The sequence below is a fragment of the Mytilus edulis genome, chromosome 7 (assembly GCF_963676685.1).
Source record: "Mytilus edulis chromosome 7, xbMytEdul2.2, whole genome shotgun sequence".
NCBI lineage: Eukaryota > Metazoa > Mollusca > Bivalvia > Mytilida > Mytilidae > Mytilus > Mytilus edulis.
This window is the reverse complement of record NC_092350.1, coordinates 46,767,335-46,791,613: the sequence shown is the minus strand read 5'-3', so window position 1 is coordinate 46,791,613 and position 24,279 is coordinate 46,767,335. Positions and strand designations below refer to the sequence as shown.

Here is a 24,279-nt window from a genome sequence, read left to right as displayed (position 1 = left end):
CTACATGATAGTAAAACATTTGTTTCTTTAAGAACTAGTGAAATAAAATACTATTTCTTCTTAATAAAATATTGTTGCAGGTTTTGGCAACTATAGCAGCAACGTCGAACGTTACTAAATAAAAACATAAATTTTTCATTATCTTATAAAAGGTTAAAACGTTCGTTAAAATGTAAAGCTTCATGGTCATCATGATTTGTCTTAGATCCACATACAATGGGCATTTTAAAATTAAGAAATAATTCCTTCATGTCATACTCTATGCTCATTTTAACATGGGCATAAAGGCATTATATTTGTCGATATTTTACACTGAGCGTTAGCGAGGTGTAAAATGTGGTCAAATATAATGCCTACCCATGTTAAAATGAGCATAGAGCATGACATGAAGGAATTATTTCGATTCTAATAGGCCAAATACAGTATTTTTATAGGTCGAAGCGTACGAAATTATCGTAAAAATGTTTGGCTGTTCCCGTTTCCTCCTCGAGGAGTCTGTGCATTGAATTTCATATTTGATAAGTTTAAAAACTACGAGCAGGATAAATATATGTTGTTTCATAAAAATATATTATAAAAGTTTATGTTATCTGCCTAAATGTATATATTTTAAAGGATAACGATGGAAATAACGTTAATTTAAACAGTAAGTTTGTGCGCATGTGTCAAACATGTTTTGTGCTTATTAGAACACGGCTTTGTTTACAAAGCGTAATAAGGACGTCATATTAGAATGACGTGCAGTTCATCTTCAACAATAGAGCTACAGTTAAAACATGTCCTCTCATAGACTTCTTTCCTTTCATATCTTCCAGTATCTAGTTTTAGTGGAGCTACCCCACATCTAAATTTAGCGAATAAACTTCTGTTTTTCTAATGACATAATATTTTGCAAATAATTTTCAGTACAATAGTTATTCTTAAATAATTTGTAAGACCTCAATTTACTTCCCTCTGCAACTCTTGATTTAAAATTATCAAATCTGACATCTTCCTCAATTTGTTTAATAAAATTTTTGTTCAATACATTTAATTCAAAATTACAATATTGCTCATAATTATACAATTTTAACATTTCTATAACTCTGAAACTCCAGTTTTTAATTCTAGTATTACACTTTCGTATAGACCACTTAAACATTTTAAAAATTATCCTGTGTGGGTCCATTATGGAACACCTAGCCCAATGTCTCAAGACACTTGACCATTGTTTAACGCATGGAGGTTTCCGGCCCATATCATCTGCATTGATCAAATAACAGAATACGAACCAACTCTAACTTTGAATTTAATCAATATTTTCAAACATCATGGTTTTTTTTTTAATAGGTTTTCTTTTAAATGTGAACTGTATTTGTACATATAGTGTTCTGAAATATTGAATTAACGAATTTGTCATAAAGATGTTGTGGTTTCTAGCAGGGACATGGATATTTAAAGTTATATTTGACATAATATTGTTGGATATGGTCGATTTCAAGTGTTCAATAGTTCCAGTACGTTTTGAAAAACAATATTTTACACAAGAAGTGCTCAGGTGTTATACCATTGTGTTAGTGATTTGTTATTTGAAACAGTAAAAACACTCGTGTACATCCAACCACGGAAGTACCTAGCTAGACTGGTCATTTCGGGGCCTTTTATAGCTGGTATGGGCTTTGCTCATTGTTGAAGGCTGTACGGTGACCTATAGTTGTTAATTTCTGTGTCCTTTTGGTCTCTTGTGGAGAGTTGTCTCATTGGCAATAATACCACATCTTCTTTTTATGGTAGATTCTTATCCGATGATGACAATGGATGGCTGTATAGCGTCCAGTGGCAAGTTAATTGCATATTCAAGACGAGAACATGCTAATACACTATGAACTTGCTTTGTACTGACCGACACGCTTAGTTGGTATTTCAACGTGGTTGTTCCGCCAAATAACATGACACCCTACTAGGACTTATTATTTTAATTACATTACATTAAAAACATTTTAGAAGACTTATAAGACAAATATTAACAAAGTAAGACTTATAAGGCAAACATTTACAAAATAAGACTTATAAGGCAAACATTTACAAAATAAGACTTATAAGGCAAACATTTACAAAATAAGACTTATAATGCAAACATTTACAAAATAAGACTTATAAGGCAAACATTTACAAAATAAAACTTATAAGTGATATATTAGCTCTATAAAGTGGCCGCTACTTTGCAATTTACAGATGAAATAGAAAACTCTGGGGGTTTAGTACTGTGGATTCATTATTATTCGTTGGATACCAATATTCGTGGATTTCGTGGGTAAAGATGAACCACGAATTCAAATGACCAACAATAACAAATATCATATAGGCATGTAGGCACACTTTCGCAAAACCACGAAATTAAATATCAACGACAATACAATTTTTCCTCAATCAACGAAAATTGGTACCCACGAAAATAAATGAATCCATAGGATTAGGACACTAATGGTGTCATTTGAGATGCTTTTCATTTTAAAATTTCACACTCTTATGATCTTAGAACTTTTTTTTATCAAATTTTATTATTGGAAAAAAACATATTTGTATGAATATATAAATAATGAGTTAAATGATTTGAAAGAGCTGTATGTGTTTTGGGTAAATTTATATATCGAGCACAAGAAATTATAAGATCTGACATACTCTAATATGTTTAACAGAATCGTCTGCTGTAATCTATGTTGTAAACTTATATAATAGTTGAGAATGGAAACGGGGAATGTGTCAACTACACAACAACCCGACCAGAAAGAGCTGAAAACAGCCCAAGGCCACAAATGGGTCTTCAACACATGGAGAAAATCCCGCACCCTTGGGCGGGCTTCAGCTGGTCATTTAACAAAAATGTGTACCTTAGTTCAGCATAAATGAACGTCACACTAAACTCTTAAAATTCTTTTTTAATTTTTGGTGCTTGCAATTATCCAATAGAAAAATTAAAGCAGCATACATATTCAAATCCAAACGTTTCAATTTCTGTAAATCAATTAAATAATTGTCTTGACAATGACAAACATACTACCTTGTTTTGATCGTCCAGATGCTTTCATTCAAGTGTATCCGATTTACTGAATATAAGAGATACACAAAGAGTTATAACTTAAAAGATGTTAATGGAAAGTTAACACCACTGAAAATGAAATTAATACATGTATTTCCTGTACCATGTAGAATCGGCTAACGTTCGAAACACTTCCCTGTTGTTCTAGATTTTATCTTCTATTATATCACGTCCTTGTTAGTTATATAAACGGCCTTGATTTCATGAAATAAACTTTATATTCTCATTTAGTTTGTTACAGGGCACTAGCTACGAGATATATATTGAAAAAAATAGATGATTTTTGTTTTTGTTTCAATCATTTATAAAAGTGAAATGATGAAATAATAATTCGTTTTTAGAAGCCAATTTGGTTCAATTTTGACAAAATAAGTAAAGAAACATCGCTGATGAATTATTCACTTGGAAGTGAATAATTCGACCTCATTGAATCCGTATTCATGTGACCTTCAATTTAACCCATTAGATAAAGGTTGGTTACGTATACATGTATGAATCGTGTTTCAGTCACTAAAAGGAAAAGAATGTCAAAATTGAAAGTGAAACAAAGGTGGACCATTTCGTTGGCTGATTCGATCCACAAAAACATGAAGTCAAACAGACCTAGAAAATCCAATTGCACGAGGTCGCATCTATTTATATTTATGTTTATATCGGGCTATGTGACCGTCGGCAGTCTTCGAAGGTTATCTCGATAGTTAATAAGATGACGTTTATACTAAAATACACACGAAATTATTATATATATTATCGAATACATGCATTGTTAACTGTTTATTTCAGACTTATTGTAATTTGAATATACGTTTTAGTATGTTATAAATCTAATATGAGAATTTGAGCCCAATTGGTGAACATGAATTTGACAGTTAATACCCCTTTTATAATTTATGTGTTAATGTGCTACAAACATGACAGATCTGTGAGAACCCTTATCTCACGGAGGCAATGCTTAACCAATGGTATAACATTTTAAACAAATTCAAAGGCTAAAGTATGTAGTTGGTAGCAGGCGAGAAGAATGTTTTTTGGAAAAAATTGTAGCACTTTTGATCAATTATCTTTACTCGCAGACATAATTGATGTCATTCAAAAGCTTTGGCGTCCGTAAAATTTACGTTTTCAACTTCACCATTTGGAACTCTTGTTTTAATAGCTTCCTTGTGAGCAGCAACATTCTCTCAAGGAAATCATGATAGGAATTGTAACCAATTTTTTATAGATCATAATGTAACTGTTGAATCTCCTGCAAACAGAGCATTTGGTCTTGTAATAGCTAAATGGAAAATTTAAGGTGGTGTCACTGTAACCCATAATGTCTTTTCAAACTATTTGAACAGTTGTTGCTCCTGATTGTTGAATATGGTGGCGGTATTTGGGGTTGCAAGAATTTTTCCTTCATTTATACCATACATTAATAGGAATGTAGAGGACTTTTCTTGGAGTTGGAGAAAATACTCCAAACACAGCCGTTACAAGGAATATATGGTGAATATTTATAAAAAAAAAAAAGACCAATGGCGATGTGTTATTGGACTTTCAAATTGCATTGAGTTTGAATCTGTTAAACAATAGTTTTCATATGAGCAAACATTAGTGGAGGCCACAGGTGTGTGGTATGAGGGCCAATGAGGCCAACTCTCCATCCAAGTCAAAATGTAATAAAAGTTAAACATTATATCTCAAAGTATGACCTAACTGGAAAGAACACCTTAAACCACTATGAAAATCACTATTGCTCCCTCCCCCCCAAATAAAAAAACAGGGGTTGTTCACATTTGCTCTGGAAAAGTATGAGGATCCTTCTCCACTTGTGGTTGACCTGACGTGTTGCTCTTGTAATAGTATAATTTGGTAGGTCATATTCAAGGAAAACAGAAAGGGATTGTGTGAATCATCACCTGAGAAACAATGTTCACCTTGTTTTCTTCTGTCCAATCATACTTATTGTTATGCTTATAAATAAGAGTGCACATGCTAAAATGTCTGTTTTACTTAGCATTGAATTTATGATGAAAGCCTGTAAAATGAAGGTTTTTTATCACATAAACTTCACATTATCAATGTTCTATGGAAATGAAGTACCCAACAGATGAACCTTGCCAGACAGACATGTACAACTTCAAATCACTTCATGCACCAAATATGGTGATCATATGGCTAATAAAGTTTATGAGAAACAGAATAAAGCACACAATCTTTACATTGATCAATGAACCATGATAAGATCATATGAAACCTGCAACACAGCCCTGCACACATAAAAATCATTCCATACACAACATATAATTGTCCTATTCCTTCAATTATCTCAGAAATAGATCAAACTACAAAAATTAAAAATTTGTCCTATGAACAATAAATAGTTCAAGGTCAAATAAAAGATACTAGACGGACATGTACACTTTACAATCATTTCATACACCAACTATTGTGGCTCTTTTTCTTATAGTATCTGTCAAATAGACCAAAAAAACCCGAAAATAAAACTTTGCCCAATGAACAATGAATTTGAGGTAAAGGTCAGATGACACTGCCAGTCGTACATAAACAACTTCCATACAGCAAATAAAGTTGACCTAATGCTCATAGTTTATGAGATAAGGACTTAATCATGCAACTTTAGTCTAGATCATTGATCCAAAATGAAGTAGAGGTCAGGTAAAACTTACATGAAGGACATGTAGACATTGTCAAGAACCCATATACTAGAAATCATATTAAACAATTCATGTGAGTGTTTCACTCGACAAAATAAATGAAAAATGTGTCCATGGAACAAAGATGCCCTCGCTTATAAATATACAACAAATTCTGCAATTTTCCAATTACAAAGGAACATAAGTCAAGAACAACAAAAGAGACTCCTCCCAAAATCGAAATTTGAGTTGTGTGTGGTGGTAATTAGCATTGTGTATAAGTTTTATGCAATGTGGTTGAGGCAAACTTAAGTTAGAGCAAAATTTATATTACCCAAACTCATTGCCCAAAATGCCCTATAAATTTCCCTTCCTGTAACATGTGTAAAGTGACAATAGCAAAATTAACTATTAGAAATTGAATACAAATCAAAGAGCTGAAAGCTCTGAAGAAAAATGACGCCACTGTCTCTAATATTGGGATAGTTTTTATGCAAGTCTTGATTTTCACATACCGTAATTAGTTTAACAATGCAACATGTCTCGTAAGCATATAATTGATATTCGTATATGTGTGTGTGTGTGAAGTGAAGGTGACAACTGGCTGTTTTTTAAGACAAATGAATAGGTCAAGACTACCTGAATTGTACAAATAAATACCGTAGAAAAGCTTGTATATTTCTCACTGGTACATAGTCTGAATCCGGGTCCGTTCGCGCCCACTCATGTTCGCCCCTTTCACTTTCACACCCTACATGTTCGCACCCAATCTTAATTGGTTTTGTGTTTAATAACTCTGTAAGCAAGTGTTTTCTTATAAGTATAATTGTTGTCATTGTCTCAAAATAAAGTGAGACAGCATTTTTTTTTGTGTTGAATAAATCTTAATCATGTTTTAGATAGCGTATTGTTAAAAATTATAATAATCCTTTCTAAATAAAGTGGTATTTTGTCAACGTTTTATTTTGTGTTGAATAACTCTTAATCATGTTTTGTTAGTGTATTGCTTATAACTTTGTTTCATTGACTTCTTTCAAAATAAAGTGAGATTCTGACTATGTTTTTTTCTGTGTGTTGAATAGATTTTATCATGTTTTGGTTATAATAGTGGATTGCTATATTTTGGTTCCTATATTTTATTGTTTCGTTGTTTCAGATCAAAGGGACCAAGCTGTTAAAAACAATTATCTTTTGTGTTTTTCCTTAAAAATCTTCAATGTTTTACTCATACCAAGCTATAAATACATTCAGTATTTACACCAAAGCAATTTAAAACAACAATCATGATTTTCCAATTATTCAACTTGAATTTGAATTAAAATTAGGCGCGAATGAGTAGAGTGCAAACGGACCTTGGGTGCGAACGTGCGAGGCGCGAACGTGTAGGGTGCGAAAGTGTATTGGGCGCGAACAGACCTGATACCACATAGTCTGAACCCCCTTCTCCCACAAAATATTAAGTAAATAATCTTTTTGTTACTGTTATCAAAGGTCTAATGAAACTCAGGTAATTTCAAACATTTGTCAAAGAATTCTAGTCAAACCGGCACCTGGTTAAATTGGCACCTGGACAAATCAGCACCTGGTTAAATCGACACCTGATTTAGTCAATTCGTCACCCATGTTAAATATAAATTTTAACAGTATCTTAAGCAAAAAGAGTAAAAAATAAGTAAGGGGTTGCCAGAATTTTTTTCAGTATTTAAGCAAAAAGAGTTAAATACTAACTTTCACATTTTTGGGTGTTCATGTACATTTTGTATATATTTATTTTTCTCAACCTAATGACTTTTTTGGTGTATTTTTAATGATATATATATGAGTAGTCAAAATAATTATTTCGTCTGGCAAGGCTTTTTTAATTTCATTCTGGGACACCTTTCTATGACCGCAAGGCTATGTTAATTTTTTTCTGGGACGCCTTCCTACGAACTTCATAGGAAGACATCACAGAAAAAAAATAAAATAGCCTTGCCAGACGTCATAATTATTTGGACTAATACATGAGATATTGGATATGTTTAAGCATTATTTAAACCAGTTGAGCATTTTACAGGATTGTTTGTTTAATGCTTTTTAAACTTTACTGAAAAAAACACCTTAAATTTGCTTATTATTTGCCATGAAAGTTTGATTTATTGAAAGGGACTCATAGTTTTCCATTTTATTTTAATAATTGTCTAATTGTTAAAACAACAGCTTGGGTAAGGGCTTCGTTGTTTACCTTTATACACAACAACATATTCACTATGTACTTGGTAACAGTTATTAATTAATTGAATAGAAAATATTAGAACAAATATTATTGGATGCCGAATTGACGTCAAAATTGAAATAGGTGCCGATTTGACTAGATGCCAATTTAACCAGGTGCCGACTTGACTTGTACGTTTCAATTCCTCTGCGATCGTTTGCGGTATTTTCTTGAGAAAAACCTATTTTCCATCATCAAAGAGAAGAAGAAACTGCTTGAAAATGATTCTGGAACGCTTCATGATTGTTAAAATAAGTTAAATTCACTCAAAAAACAATTTTAAAACTTGCGATGTTTCAACAGGAAGTTTCAAAAGCACGTGTAAAAGAAGAAATTAACCGGTGAAAGTGGAAATCCGTACATAACAGATATCACTATAGTACGAATTTGAAAGCAAAACAGTTCCATCCTTTTGTAAAACAGTCTTTAATATACCTATCACATTAATGTTTGAAGGGTCTTAAGCTTATTCAAACCATAAAAGTCGGTATGAAACACCAAAACGGAATGAACAATAACCGATTACGTTTTGTAGTTTACAAATTCTAAACTGGTTCCCGTCAAAAACTACAACACTTTGTTCGAGTGTAGTGGAATACAAGCAGAAACCAGTTAGTTTGTAAACTGGTTCCTGGCTGATTACTACACAATGACCTCTCATGCATAATGATAACACAAGCAAATTCCAGTTTGTATAGAAAATAGTAAATACGAAACCAAGCGCGGTAGGCAGAGAAATGTAATGAAGTTCAGTTCGCCAGTAATGGAACAATGACTGCCTCATTTTCCAAAAAAGCACAAAATTTTTCAAAATATTTTACTAGTTGATTAAATGCTTCAAATGTATATAACTATAAAAAGAACACATCAGATCATTGCAATAAACATAAAAACAACCTATTAAATTATAAATACAAATTAACTTATGTATTTCAAAACATTGGCATAATTATATTTAAGGAAAAAAAGTAAAAAAAACTGAGTTTTTAAACCACAGATTCTACTTTTGAAAAAATTTAGGGTAGATTTTATCAACATAGGAAGCTTGCTGTAGAATTAAATCAAAAGCAGACACAAGAAGGCTTATGTAAGTTTGTGTGTTGCTGTTTATGAGGTACCTCACCGACACTACATCTACTTGCATTCTTACTGTAACTTATATTTCATGTATTTCTCATTTACAAAAGAGCACCCTTTGGTAACATTTCAAATATAAATACATTTTCAATTTCTTTTCAAATTTTGTTTAATCAAAACTTTTTTATACTGTAATTTTATCTCCATTAATAAATCGTTTAAATTGGTTTATTAATAGAGGAATTCTTGAAAAGAAAATACAATAAAAAAGAAAATAGAGCATGAAATGTTAAGTTAAAAATAGATTGTTTGCAACCTTGTTATGATATGGTACTAAATTAAATATCAATTTCAAATCAAATTTAGAAATAGTTCATTTTAAAAACTGCAAAATGCAGAATCTTGAAAAGTTATCTATTTCATTTTATAATCAGGGTAGATAACTCAAAAGTTATCAAGGGAGATAATATACATTTACTATGTTTAATGTATAAAAATCAATCTTTCAGACAGATGCAAATAGTTGTACAGACCAAATAATAAAAGTAACATTGGCATTATTATATACCAAAATTTTTTATCAAAGTTGAGTATGAGGTAGATGAAAATCCAAAAAACTAAAACCAATCACCACATACATAAAATGAACTCAAGTACTAGGTTAAAATGTAAAACAAAATAATCATACAAAAAATAAAAAGATTACTTAAGGGCAAGCCTCACGCTTTAAATATCAACATTTAACTGTATCAAGTGGAGAAATATGGTAACACACTGACTTGTTGCAGTGATGGAATATATATATCACATTTATAACACTGTTTTTAGAAATAATTGCATCACACCCAGAGCACAATATTTCAGAAAATCTTTTCAGATGTAACAAAAATCTTAAACTTGTATATGAAAATTATGTTATGCATTCTAAACAATAATAACTAAATATAACAACATCAATAGAACACCCAATATACATCTGGGACATGAAAACTAATAAAAAAAAATAATGCTGATAAAACAACATATACATCATAGTCCATTGTCACACATACTGACACTTATAATTATTTCCTTCTAAACACAATTAGTATTCAAATGTAAACAGTGTTAAATAAGAAATAGAACTGTTAGTGAAGTCAGTGAAACCATGAAAATACTTCTATAACTTAATTTATTATCTCCCCTTTTTACATTTTAATCAATAATAACATTCCTTTATTCATATCTTCCATAGATGTTCTATAACTGTGTAGAGTTTTATCTAAACTTATCCATCCTTTAAAAGGAGTTGTACTTGTGAGATGAGAGACTATCATCACATTTCTGTATTATTGAATTTAATTGGCCGTTTCAGAATCTAAAACATCATGGGTAATTTCATTGTTGGTACCCCAAAATGAAAATAACATCACATCATTGGTTAAATTTCCATTGTTTATGACATTTCAAACCAATCTGGACGTTTTGGTGTACACTTTTAAAAATATTACCCAGGATACATTAGATTCTGAAATGGCTAATTAGTTGGGTTGTCTCACCTTTAACATGCAGGATCTGAAATAATTATATATGCACACCCTTAGCAGAGGCGGATTTAGGGGGGGCTGGAGGCCCAGGCCCCCCCCTTTTGAGAAAAAAATTTGGTTGCTTATATAGGTATTCACTGAAGCGTGAAGCGATCGGGCCCCCTCTTAGGCAGCCAGTGGGCCCCCACTTTTTCTGGATCCACCACTGCTTAGGTAGTGTCCTACAATTATGTTAAGTTTCGTTGACATTCATTTAGCAATTTAGGAAGCTTTTAATATACATGGACAGACAGATACACAGATGAACTAGATGATACCAATATAGCCCTCCCAAAACATTATTTGCACAGGGTATCAAAGAAAGATGTTCAAAAACAAAAGAGCAAAACTGTGTGAATTGAAGAATTTCATATTCTGCTAAGTATTTGATATGCGTCGATGATATTTAATTGTAAAGTGAATCAATTATTAATTATTAGTACCAGTTCTGAAATGGACCAAATCAGAAACCTTTAACAGTTTGTGCAAGCAGTATACACAACACACAAGTAACTATAAATTAAAGGCATTTTTTAAACAAAGATATCTTTTACAGATTAAGAAATACATTATGTATGTAAATTCAATATACAAAAAAGAAAATGAAAATTGCACTATTTTGAAATATACATTGCATAATCTGACTTTAGGGGGTTATTTAATCTCCAGGAGCGTAGACAAAACAACAGATGCATCGCTTTTTGTTGTAAAAATCAGTATTTCTATAAGTTTATACCCAATCTTAATAAATCATTTAAGCTGATTTGCAGGTTATAGTACACCAATGGGAAAAGACATGATGGCCCTTCAACACTTGAGTTAGGTATCCTTTTTAATCTTTAGCTTGTTCAAGTCCTCTCTTCAATTGTATCTCCCATGATGATGGTTCAGCTTTGTGTAGTAATATAGTTATCAAATCATCTTTGTACTGTGAATAGAAAAATCTATAAATTACACTTCATGTTGGAAGATAAAAAAAATCAACTTATCATTCTACACAAAAAACACTTCACATTGCAATAACCTATAAAAATTGTATTATTAAGGCTTTATTAAAATCTTACTGTAGTTTAACATGACAGTTTATGTAAATTACAAACTAGAGGCTCTAAAGAGCCTGTGTCGCTCACCTTGGTTTATGTGAATATTAAACAATGGACAAAGATGGATTCATGACAAAATTGTGTTTTGGTGATGGTGATGTGTTTGTAGATCTTACTTCACTAAACATTCTTGCTGCTTACAATTATCTCTATCTATAACAGTACTTGAAAATCTTAAATTGTTAAAAATTGACTATGAAGGGCAATAACTCCTTAGGGGGTCAATTGACTATTTTGGTCATACTGACTTATTTTTAGTTCTTACTTTGCTGTACATTATTGCTGTTTACAGTTTATCTCTATCTATAATAATATTCAAGATAATAACAAAAAAACAGCAAAATTTCCTCAAAATAACCAATTCAGGGGCAGCAACCTAACAACCGATTATCAAATTCATCTGAAAATTCATGGGCAGATAGATCGTGACCTGATCAACAATTTTACTTCCTGTCAGATTTGCTCTTAATGCTTTGGTTTTTGAGTTATAAGCCAAAAACTGCATTTTACCCCCATGTTCTATTTTTAGCCATGGTGGCCATCTTGGTTTGTTGGCCGAGTCACTGGACACATTTTGTTAACTAGATACCCCAATGATGATTATGGCTAAGTTTGGTTAAATTTGGCCCTGTAGTTTCAGAGGAGAAGATTTTTCTAAAAGATTACTAAGATTTATGAAAAATGGTTAAAAATTGACTATAAAGGGCAATAACTCCTAAAGTGGTCAACTGACCATTTTGGTCATGTTGACTTATTTGTAGATCTTACTTTGCTGAACATTATTGCTGTTTACAGTTTATCTCTATCTATAATAATATTCAAGATAATAACCAAAAACAGCAAAATTTTCTTAAAATTACCATTTCAGGGGCAGCAACCCAACAACGGGTTGTCCGATTCATCTGAAAATTTCAGGGCAGATAGATCTTGACCTGATGAACAATTTTACCCCAAAGCAGATTTGCTCTAAATGCTTTGGTTTTTGAGTTATAAGCCAAAAACTGCATTTTACCCCTATGTTCTATTTTTAGCCATGGCGGCCATCTTGGTTGGTTGGCCGGGTCACCGGACACATTTTTTAAACTAGATACCCCAATGATGATTGTGGCCAAGTTTTGTTTAATTTGGCCCAGTAGTTTCAGAGGAGAAGATTTTTCTAAAAGATAACTAAGATTTACGAAAAATGGTTAAAAATTGACTATAAAGGGCAATAACTCCTAAAGGGGTCAACTGACCATTTGGGTCAGGTTGACTTATTTGTAAATCTTACTTTGCTGAACATTATTCCTGTTTACAGTTTATCTCTATCTATAATAATATTCAAGATAATAACTAAAAACAGTAAAATTTCCTTAAAATTACCAATTCAGGGGCAGCAACCCAACAACGGGTTGTCCGATTCATCTGAAAATTTCAGGGCAGATAGATCTTGACCTGATGAACAATTTTACCCCATGTCAGATTTGCTCTAAATGCTTTGGTTTTTGAGTTATAAGCCAAAAACTGCATTTTACCCCTATGTTCTATTTTTAGCCATGGCGGCCATCTTGGTTGGTTGACCGGGTCACCAGACACATTTTTTAAACTAGATACCCCAATGATGATTGTGGCCAAGTTTGGTTAAATTTGGCCCAGTAGTTTTAGAGGAGAAGATTTTTGTAAAAGTTAACGACGACGGACGACGGACGACGGACGACAGACGACGGACGATGGACGCCGGACGCCAAGTGCTGAGAAAAGCTCACTTGGCCCTTTGGGCCAGGTGAGCTAAAAAGAAAGATACATTTACCCTATTTCATTTAAAGATTTGACCATTACAACGTTTAACTTAACACTTACTATTACAAGTGAGATACACGTATATCACTGGTTCTCCGTTAAAGCGCCCATTTTATGACGTTATTTTGTCCCACCGTAAGAAAGCAAACCTAACGACTTCCAGTTATATACCCGTAGCTTGTTATACTTATATCTGAGAGTTTTAAATTTCTTCATTATCTATATTTTTAATTTTTATAAAGGTTAGTACATATTGTACCACGATCGTGATTGTACCGGCCGTCCATAATGTTTTCTTTGAAAAGCTGAAATTTCCGTTGATGGATAAAAGACCAACCAGGAAAATATTTAGTACATTATAGAGTGTAATATGAGTTTAACTTGATCATAAGGTTACCATAAATAATTTTATTGATAACAATGGTCATTTATTCCAAGTTACATCAGTCTGAAAAACGAAGCAAAGTTGAAAACTGTAGAGATTTGTTAAGCGTGTAATCTCCGTGGAATAGCCAATTCTTAAAAAACATCAATTTTGAAAAAAAATTCCACATACAACAGATCGATATCCTTGTCAACATTAAATTTTAGTACAACTTCAATCTTTAGATATACATATTATGGTTCATAAATGACGAAATCGTTGAAATGTAACCTCCGTGGAATGTAATCTCCGCTGACATTTTGGTAAAAAGTGCTTTCTATCACGTCCGCACTTTTATCGAGTATGGCATGCCAAATAAACATATTAGATAGTTATAATGGATGGCGGATATATCACTTACAATTCAATAATATATTGTAATTCAGACGACATAAGAAGACACCATGTAACAATTTTTATAAATCAATTGTTTGAGTGTAACAGAGTTGCTTCTTTCTCAAATCTAGAAGAAGAAAAAAAAAACCGAACCGGATGATTTTATATCAATTGTAATGCATGTAAATAATTTAGACCTGTTTTCAATATTTAAGATATGAAGCTTCTATGATTAATATAAATTTGATACCGAATTCAATACGATTTAACAATTATGCAATTGCAAGAAGCTATAAAAATTGTTCTTTCTTTTTTCGTGTTGCGCAAGGAGAGAAGCTTTTAATTTCTTTCATCGAAATTAGGACGTCGGTTGAAAGGGCATGATACTTTGTCCGCTACATTTTATAACAACACATTGTACAACATTCTTTTCGAAATTAAAAGCAGTTAAATAGATTAACAAAACTATCCGTCAAAATGCTATATATTACGGTCTGTATTAGGGGAGGAGATCTACATTTCTGTATTCTATAATTCTTTTAGTCATGTTTCTCTATTCAGTTAGAAATATATGCCCTTCTATGTAAAATTCTTGGGTTCAGTTCCTGCATTTGAAAACTTCCGTATATAACATTTTGACAATATATATTGTCTTGTCTGTATCAAAAATATACGCATGACGACACTACTCCGTATAGCCCCTCTTTTTTATTATGTCACTGTACTGCATAAATGATACCATGTTTAAAATAAGTATAAAACTTGGGGGGAAAAAAGTATTTCAAATTCTTCGAAATATTTGGATATCTGGGATAATAAACAAAAGTAAAGATGATATGAGGTATATTTTATCATATTTTCCTTGTGATTCGAGGTACTAGTAATGAGGAGCTGAACGTTCAGTTTTATAACAGTGACAGTACCGGTAGCTAACCGACATTAAGAGAAATCGCAAATCGAATAAAATAAAAATTTGATCACCAAAAAGATTTTATCATTGATTACTTATCTGTCCAACAAAATATAGAAAGAAACATTGCTTATCAATCAATTGTTTTGGTGAATAGTGAAATATATTTAATATATGTTGTTACTAAAAAAATGTTACACCCAAAAAATTGAAGACAATGTCTGCCGTCCTCGAGCATCAGTATGAAAATTAAGACGTACGAATTATGACAATGTTTTGATTCTGCAAATCCTTACAATTCCAATCAATGGTCAATTTATATATTTTGGAATTATAAAGATACCTAAGGTTTTAAACTCCATCAATCAATGTTACATTCGACTGATTTGACTTTTCTTTGTGTGTCATTTTCGTCATACATTTTGTATAACTCATCAACTCTTTCTATTCTTTCATATCTTTGGATTTCAAATACTTGTCGCTGAGGCGTAAATGATGAAGATAAATCGAAGATAGTGCCCGCTTCGGACGCATGAAATTTATAACTTTTTTTTTTCGACCACTATTGCAGATCTTTTTGTTAATTATTGGATTATCGTGGTCTGACATCTGTCACGAACTATTTTTTTTAAGGTGAATAAAATTAAATAATTGCTGACGCAATGCACGAGAAGGATGTAAGGTTAAATTTGCTTACAATAGGAAACGAAATGACAAGTTAACTCATGCAAGATCGTGATTTTGGCGAAAAAACACTGAACGGATGCTTATGAATGTATAAAATTTGCGTCGCTTATTTCATTTGACCAGTTGCGTTTACAACCAATTTGAAAGTTCAACGTTTCTTTCGAAATGATCTACTAGAATATTGTCAATAATGCATTTATGTGCAGAAAACGGAAAGTTTCATTTATCTTTAAATCATTTATTTCTGTTATTTTTAATTCACCATATTCTTATTTTTCATAATTATTTTTTAATCTATAAACCACCTCCTATATCTTTGATTAATTCAATTAACTATATGATATTCATGCGGAATATGATGCATAGTACTATTAGTATAAGAGGATCTACAAAAAGAAGCTGTTCAATTGGTCGTTACTGGTTGTCTTTAAATCGAAGTTGTGAGATTAATAGGCTACAACTAACCAACAAAGAGGATGAATAAAATATCTATGAAAAATGATTTTATATTTATATTTTGCTGGATCATTTTTTGTCATGTCTCTCTCATCATCTATTTTTTTTATATATATTTATATTCAACCTTTTTAAATTCTTTATCAGCGAAAAACCCATGTAACATCTTATTTATTTGTTGAATATTCTTCTCCCGCTCATAAATCTGCATGGAATAGTTGCCACTGTACGTCCAGAAAACATCAATCAATAAATCATATCTCCTCTAAAGTTGAAGTAATATACTAACTGTAAACGTTATCAAAAAAGTGATTCGTTTAAATTTTAGTCAGATATTATCAGTTACACATTGTGTTAGTGAATACGATAAATTCTGGGTCAGTAAATTTCATAAGGGGTTTGAGCGAAAATAGAACCTCATATGGAATTTACTGACCCTGTATATCGTATCAGTTCACTGACACACTGTGTAACGAATTTATCATGCCGACTATCTTTATTAGTGGAATTTTAGACTCGAGTCTCATTTGCAATCATACCACATCTTCTTCATAGTTATATTCAAGTGTTCAATTGTTCAATTTTAAGAAACATACTCCCATTGGTCTGCTATATATATATAAAATACTAATAGACACTTCTCGTCTCTCTCCTAATTGTTTTTCCAAATTTTCAATACAATGAACAAACAGGTATTAAGGAATATCAAAGGAAGTAACCCATCAAAGATACAAGGGTTGTGCTTCGGCTTCGAAAGATTTTTTCAAAACAGTTCAAAGCAAGAAATTCATGCGTTATACGCTATACTTGTGCATTTTGAAATTAAAACAGTTGATTTATATATAAGTTTTCGATATTAATATGACCACATCAATGATAATTCATGGTAACACAGATTGGTAAATAGGATGATGACGAAAGAGAGGAGGATTCAGTGGCGAATTATATGCATATTTGGGTTGAAAGCATGTTAATACGATTTTATTATTTCTTCTGCTTTGTACAAGACTGAAATGCTGAGTCGATTGTTTATCGTACTAGTTCATACAGAAAAGGCCAAATTGAAGATTTATCACATTAATATGTGTTAAAGAGATAACAAAAAGACTTTCATATATATATATATGTATATATTAATAATAATGCAGACATGACTGAATATCATGCTTAAATTTCAACTAACAAGAAAAAGAAATAAAAGTTTACGTGAATCAATAAAAAAAAGGTTTTTAGCATTTTGGCATTGAAAATCACGACGTCAAAGGAAGTAAAATGACGTTAATTATTTTTTTTTTATTGTTTTATCATCTAAACTGTCTCGATCATTACAAATTAACGGTAGCACATTACATGCTGAAATTTATACGGTGGATAGGATACACTATGAAGATGCTCTATGTTCTTTATAAACAAGTTTCGCAGTAATTTATATTTTATCATTTTTTACTCTGACGTTGGGCGCTTTAACGGAGAACTAGTGTGATATGTAATGATACATACTATAGCCATTGGCTACTTGTATACATGTATATCATTTAAGCACTTATACCTGGTCATTGAACTGAATTAAATCTAAATAAGAGATAGATGACTTCAATGTACATAATACAGGTTTCTCTTCACCTATTGCTGTTCATTTAAAATTATGACCCTATTACAATTGTTTTATCAAATCAAACTGTTCAACTGGTCAGACATTTTAACCAATCTGACTTTTCTTCTGTGTATTATATTACAGGGGTAAAACTTCAAGCATGACAATTTTTCTTATTTTTTATTGATTCTTTCTTTATTGTTTTTTGGCATGTTTTCATTATTTTTATTTAAATAAACGTTTTCTGGTTTGAATTGTCATTTCATGCCCGTTTATAGCTGATTTTAAGGTACCTAAAGTGTTTATGTCAGTGTTATTTGGTCTCTTGTAAATAGTTGTTTCATTGGCAATCACACCACATCTTCTTATTTTTATGTTTAAACAATCTACTAACCTTTGTGGTGCATTTCTCAGGAATTATCTCCCCTGGTAACTTTCTTATATCATATCTAAACTTATTTTCAATATCATTCTTCTTAATAATGGCAGTTATTTGAAGGGAACTAAAATAAACAAATAAAACCACATACAATTAAATGTTTAATTTCATTTTCCTAGTTAGATTAAGTTTTTAAGGTTCTTAAAATGGCTTAAAAACAACTTTTGTTTGCTTTAGTACTGAAAAACTTGATAAAGTCCTTTAAAGAGGCATAAGCTCATTTAGCTGTCAAATTTATATTCACTGATTTGACTAAAATTCTCTTATAAGATTTATAACATACTTAAATGTATATTCATTTTACAACAACTCCTAAATAAACAATTACCAGTAACAATGCATAATGATTATTTTGTGGATCTCTTCAGCTAACGAAATGGTTCACCATTGTTTTACTCTCAATATTCAACTGCTTATAATAATGAAGTGTTATCTTAAATTTCCGATCAATTATTACTTACTTGAAATAGTATCTAATGCACCGCATATTTTAAGCAAGTTCAACAATAACACAGTAAGCAGTAAACACACATTTTTTGTAAAAAAAATATGACCACAAAGGGCATAATGCCTGAAAAATTTACCTTGGCAATATCACATGTAAAAAGTTATATTCACAATTTTAAACTTATTAACTTTTTTTTCGTTTTGGTGTTTGTTTTAAGCCTGTTAACATCCTTGAAGGAATGATATTTTACTGGATTTCAGCCACATTGCTCGTTTTTATGCATTTTTAAGGTCTACTACCTTCTGTAATTCATTAGCCACATCCTTTGACCAACATAAATATGTTACACAAAGATGTATGTGTGTCAAATACACATTCTTAACAAAAATGTGTATTCATGCATGTTGCCAAGGACACTTTTAATATTGACACTTTGTGAACCTTTCCTTTGCAAAATTATGTTATTTGGATTCAGCACTACAAAAGAGCAACCCATACATATTAGAAATAAGTTGTTACTTATTTTCTACCATACATGTATGTTTTCAAGTAGATACAGTGTTCCAGCTAGGCCGTTTTCAGAGGGCGCGGCGCCCGCCCTTTTCCGAGTGGCGCCCTGTGCCCTTTTTACAGTTTCCAGGGCGCCCTGCCTTTTTTGAAGATCGATTGCATATTAATTTGCGTATTGATATGATACGCTAATTACTAAATTTTACCTGGGGAAAAGATTATGACTTTGTTTACCACCCCAAGCTAATCAATAGTTACAACTGGTGTCATAATCTGTTGTTATAGGTAATCCGTTTATCGGATGGGTCATTAATGATCATCAACATTAATTCGTTCAAATAGAATCGGTCAGTCGGCAATTATCTTTGAAGAAATGTGCATACAACAACTTGGGCACAATTTGCGATGTTTACCGTAGTTTCATGGAAGAAACGTAATGACAGAAAGTTGGAAAACCATTATAAACTCGTTGAAGACATTGTTTTACTTGTTTTCTGTAAAATAAACAGAAAATTCAGACGTATTTGTCATTGACTGCCTTCATTTTTGATACGAAAATAACAAAATCGGCCGCCATATTGTGATCATATTTACATCATATTTACGTACTGTTTATAATCCTCCAAAGAAGGAGCACACCCGAATAAAGAAAGATAACTCAATCTGATTTTTTTCCTAGCATTGAGTAACCCATTTACATATTCTAAAATGTGTCTCCATACTTCTTACTTAAGAATATATATGTTTAGGTATTTATTTTGAGTTATAGGAAAAGTTAAAGAGGGTCTTAGTAGCAGTGTTGGTAGGGTGCCTTGGTCATCTTTTTCTGTATTCTTTATTTTTGATACTATTTTTCACTGTTGCTTTATATCCTAAAATTGTGAATTTACTGAGCACAGCTGTTTTGTGCTGTATTGCCATCAAGCACAGCAGGGGTAGAAAGGTGAAACTGGTAAAATATGGTAGACCATAGAAACAGTATGAAACAGATCTCCTTTCAAAACATACTGCATATAAAGTTCAACTGTGCCAAGCAATGATAAAAAAACTTGTGTGACAAGCTGCTTGACAAGTTTTTCAGCCTTAAAAGTAGAAAGATAGAGTTCTATATGGGCTAAAGATGTTGTTCTTGTATAACCTGTGATTCAACGAATAAACACAAATGTTTGATTAACATCTTTTATTAAAATATGCCCTTTTCATATTATCATATCACGCGTTAAATGCCCTTTTTCAGGATTGGCACCCTGCCCTTTTGAAAACCTAGCTGGAACACTGAGATATATCATATATTTTATGTTCCTCAAGACATGTTTATTTCTTTATAATTATAATAATGCAAGTCTTTCTTACTTTGCCTCAAAATTGGTTGTAACTGTACAGTTATCCTTTAGTTTAGCAGTTCCAATCCCTGGAATCTTGGCTTTCACTTCCAAATTGGGTATTCTTATATCAACTTCTACGGTCTTCTTGTCAATTTCTTGAACAGTGGCTGAACAAATAACAAGCATGTTAGCATATTATAAACCTAATTTACTGTAAAAGTGTATAGTTCACAAATGTGCTGGTCTTATTTTGTGATGATTTATACCATATTAATTTAATGTAGAGTTGTTCAACTAGTGATTTGAGATCTCATCCCTCACTTGTGTTTTTTTTTGTGTGTGTGGCTTTTTTCTTGTTATGTAGAAATAAAACATACATGTACATGAATGTATGTGATATACAAAAAGATTCTCTGCTCAGATCAATAAAGCATATTACATGTACTTGCAAGTCTTATTATAAAATGAACTTGTGTCTCTATTTCATTAACTAAACAAAGTCAGCAAGATATGAGGTTTATATCAACTCCCAAAAAGGATGGAAGAAAAATGAAAACCCATCTGAGTACTAGGGAATTCATTTTCCTATAAATGCCTTCTCTTTTAATTATACTTGTGATGTTAAAGTTTAACTCAATGCGGGTTACTGTTCTTGTTGTAAGGAAATTTTCCATTATGGAACACTCACATCAGATGTTTTCTTCTTTATCAATGTTTATCAATGTTTATACATTTTGTATAGTTATGTTCTGCATGTTCTGTGTCATGTGATTTTTGAGGTGTGTTCATACCTGCCAACATTCCAAAATGCCCATGGGGGTTTTATGTGCAAGATGGCTCTCATAGTCTCACAAAACCTTTAACATGTTTAAAGGGACCTTCAAATTTTGTTTAATGATGTTTAGTTGCTTCTTCATACTTTCACATTCAAATTTCTAATTGTTGGAAATCCCCCGAAATTAGTGACAGTTAGCAGGTATGCTGTTTTATTTGATGTTAAAGGTCCTGTATATAGTAATGAGCTAACATACTTTGTTTTAAAATTAAGTAGATTGGAGGAACATCAGGTACATGACTAAGACAAAAACAAATTAAGACAGTCATGTAAGAGACAAACAAATTTTCCTGTGTTACCATTGGCATTGAATTTTCATATTGATCAGGGGCGGATCCAGGAATTTATTAGGGGCTGGTCACCTTTTGAAATCTTAAATTTAAATTCAATTTTTTTATGGCCTCTTATAGGAAGATTATGTTTGCCACAAAGCAAAACACACTTGCATATAGATTTCAAAACAGTTCTGTTTGCTTTTATACGTTCATTCATTGCTTTATCAATAAATGTTTGAATATCAGTAGTCCTTTGCTCAATGTTGTCAAGAAAAGTTGAGCTTTTGCTCTAGCTTCAGTATGACTTTTTTTTTTACATGATTTCTCATCACGGCCGAAATGATCGTTAAGTCTAAAACTCTTGTACTTGCATGTGCCATATCTGTTAGTGGTTTGCATGATAATGTTCCCAAACTATCAACCCCAAACAGAGCACAGTATATGCAGTAAGCTCCTTCTTGTGAACGTGAGTACACTAGCCCATCATAGCGATTTAGACAACTCAGCTGAAACAGTCTGTTCTTTCCTGCATATTTTTTTTATAGGAAATTAAAGTTATAGTTTATTCCAGGTTGGAAATGATTTCTTATCAAATTAAATTTCTCTTCGTTTGTTAATTTACGTGTTGATTGTTTTACAAAACTAATGTCGTTTGTACTTATATGTAAGTCGGGGGTTGTTTAATTCTTTAATCTGATCACTTTTATTCGTATCAATGCTAGGCCCATTACAAGTCGTTGGTACTTCAGAGGGGCTGATTTGTGGCGTTTCCTGAAGGAAAGAGGGTATAAGTTACTAAAAAACTGGAATGAACGAAACTTTTAGACAAACAGATGATGGAACGGGAGTATTCATTCAATATAGAATATTTATGTGACTTTAAAAATTTAAAATTATTTTTGAATTTTGGCATCACAGTAAAAAAACATTATTGGTCGAGAAAAGTTATTATACAAACTTTAAAAATTTAGATAAACGTAATGTAAAAAAAAGTATAAATTACCTGCTAAAAACATCTAAGATTGAGGACTGTCTCTTCATTTTTACAAAGAAATCGACCAAGTAATTAGCGATTGTTAATTACATGTTCATTGTATAAACATACCTGTCAAGGTTCTTGTATTTAGCCTTAAGGTAAGTAATGACAACTTTATGACTGGTGATTCCGATAGACACATTGATTTGATCGACGAATTTATTTTTCAAAATGTTCAAGGTGCACCATTTTTTGGTACATGGTGCACCATTTTTGCAAACCCAGGGGGTGGTCACCGGCACCGGATGACCACCCCCTGGATCCGCCTCTGTATCAATGATCTTTTTCAAAAGCTTGGATGTTATTTAGACTAAATAATTATGAAGTCTTGAAAAACTAAGTTGTCAATGCAAAAAAGAAGCCTTTAACTGTTAAACAATGTCAAGGATTTGTATAGTAAGACCTATACAAATCCTTGACAATGTTTAAAAAGTTATAATTACATTTGTATTTTAACTAGGATAATTTTCCAAAATACACATGTATGGACATGGACATGATGGAAATTCTTTTAATTTTTTTGCCTTTTCGTCACTTTTTATGCCAATCCCATGTTGACCCTCATATAACTGGATGTATAAATAAAATTCTGCCTGGGGCAAGAGTGAGCAACAATGTATTAATATCATTATTATTATTGAATTAATTTTATAAATTGTAGTCATTGCCAAATATTAAACCAGATTTCTTTCGAATGATTCAACAAAAGAAAATAATTGAAAGGCAAATAAATGATTGAAGAAGGTAATTTAAACTGAAAGTAAAATATGACAGTACTCATGTCAGACCTGATGTTTTGATTCAAACTGTCAAAAAGTCAGCATTAACTTTATATCTTCGATTGCTGTTAAAACTTAAATGTAGAAAAAGCTAAGTTTGACAAAGATTGGTTTGTCTAATAAACTAAATACACCTGAAATTTATACCTTTGGGAATGCGATATTCAGATTCCTCTGCCATTGCACGCAAGTTCGTTTTGTTTGACAATTCGATCGAAAAAAAGGCTAAAAACTAGTAAGTTATTCCGTAATCGATCCCATAGAGTTTCATACCCACAAATGTTTTATTCAGTTCGCATATTTCAATTTTATTAAAAAATGTATTTGTCTTCTTAAACTTTGGTGTCGAGCGTAATTCCCCAATGGTGCTGGTTTTCCAAAAAGAAAAAAAATATATATACCCGGTGTCGTGAGGTCTAATAGGTTGGTAGCCCTACTTTGAAAACTAAAATACCTCAAGCTACAATCTAGTCCAAATAATTATGACGTGGAGACGTCATAATTATTTGGACTAGCTACAATCGAGCCTTTAATTCACAACAATGTAAATAGAAATATATGACACATAGGGAGCAATCTAAAATCCGTTATAACTCCAATTAAAAAGACAGACAATACCATGAGCAAAAATAAAAGCGGAGAAAAGACAAACAGAAAAAGCAAAACAATAGCGCAGACGGTGACAAAAAATTAATGATTGAGCAGACGGGATTGAGGTTACGACAAGCA

General features: G+C 31.8%; 1 protein-coding gene across 1 annotated transcript; it reads right to left on the bottom strand.

Annotated features, from left to right (window-relative positions):
- Positions 1-8,772: 8,772 nt before the first annotated feature.
- On the bottom strand, positions 8,773-23,819 carry LOC139481623 (uncharacterized). The gene is made up of 4 exons (XM_071265059.1): positions 23,698-23,819; positions 20,654-20,792; positions 18,298-18,406; positions 8,773-11,542 (listed from the first exon to the last, which is right to left on the bottom strand). Exons 1-4 carry the CDS (start codon positions 23,729-23,731, stop codon positions 11,447-11,449), a joined length of 378 nt encoding a protein of 125 aa, XP_071121160.1. The 5' UTR covers positions 23,732-23,819; the 3' UTR covers positions 8,773-11,446.
- Positions 23,820-24,279: the final 460 nt, after the last annotated feature.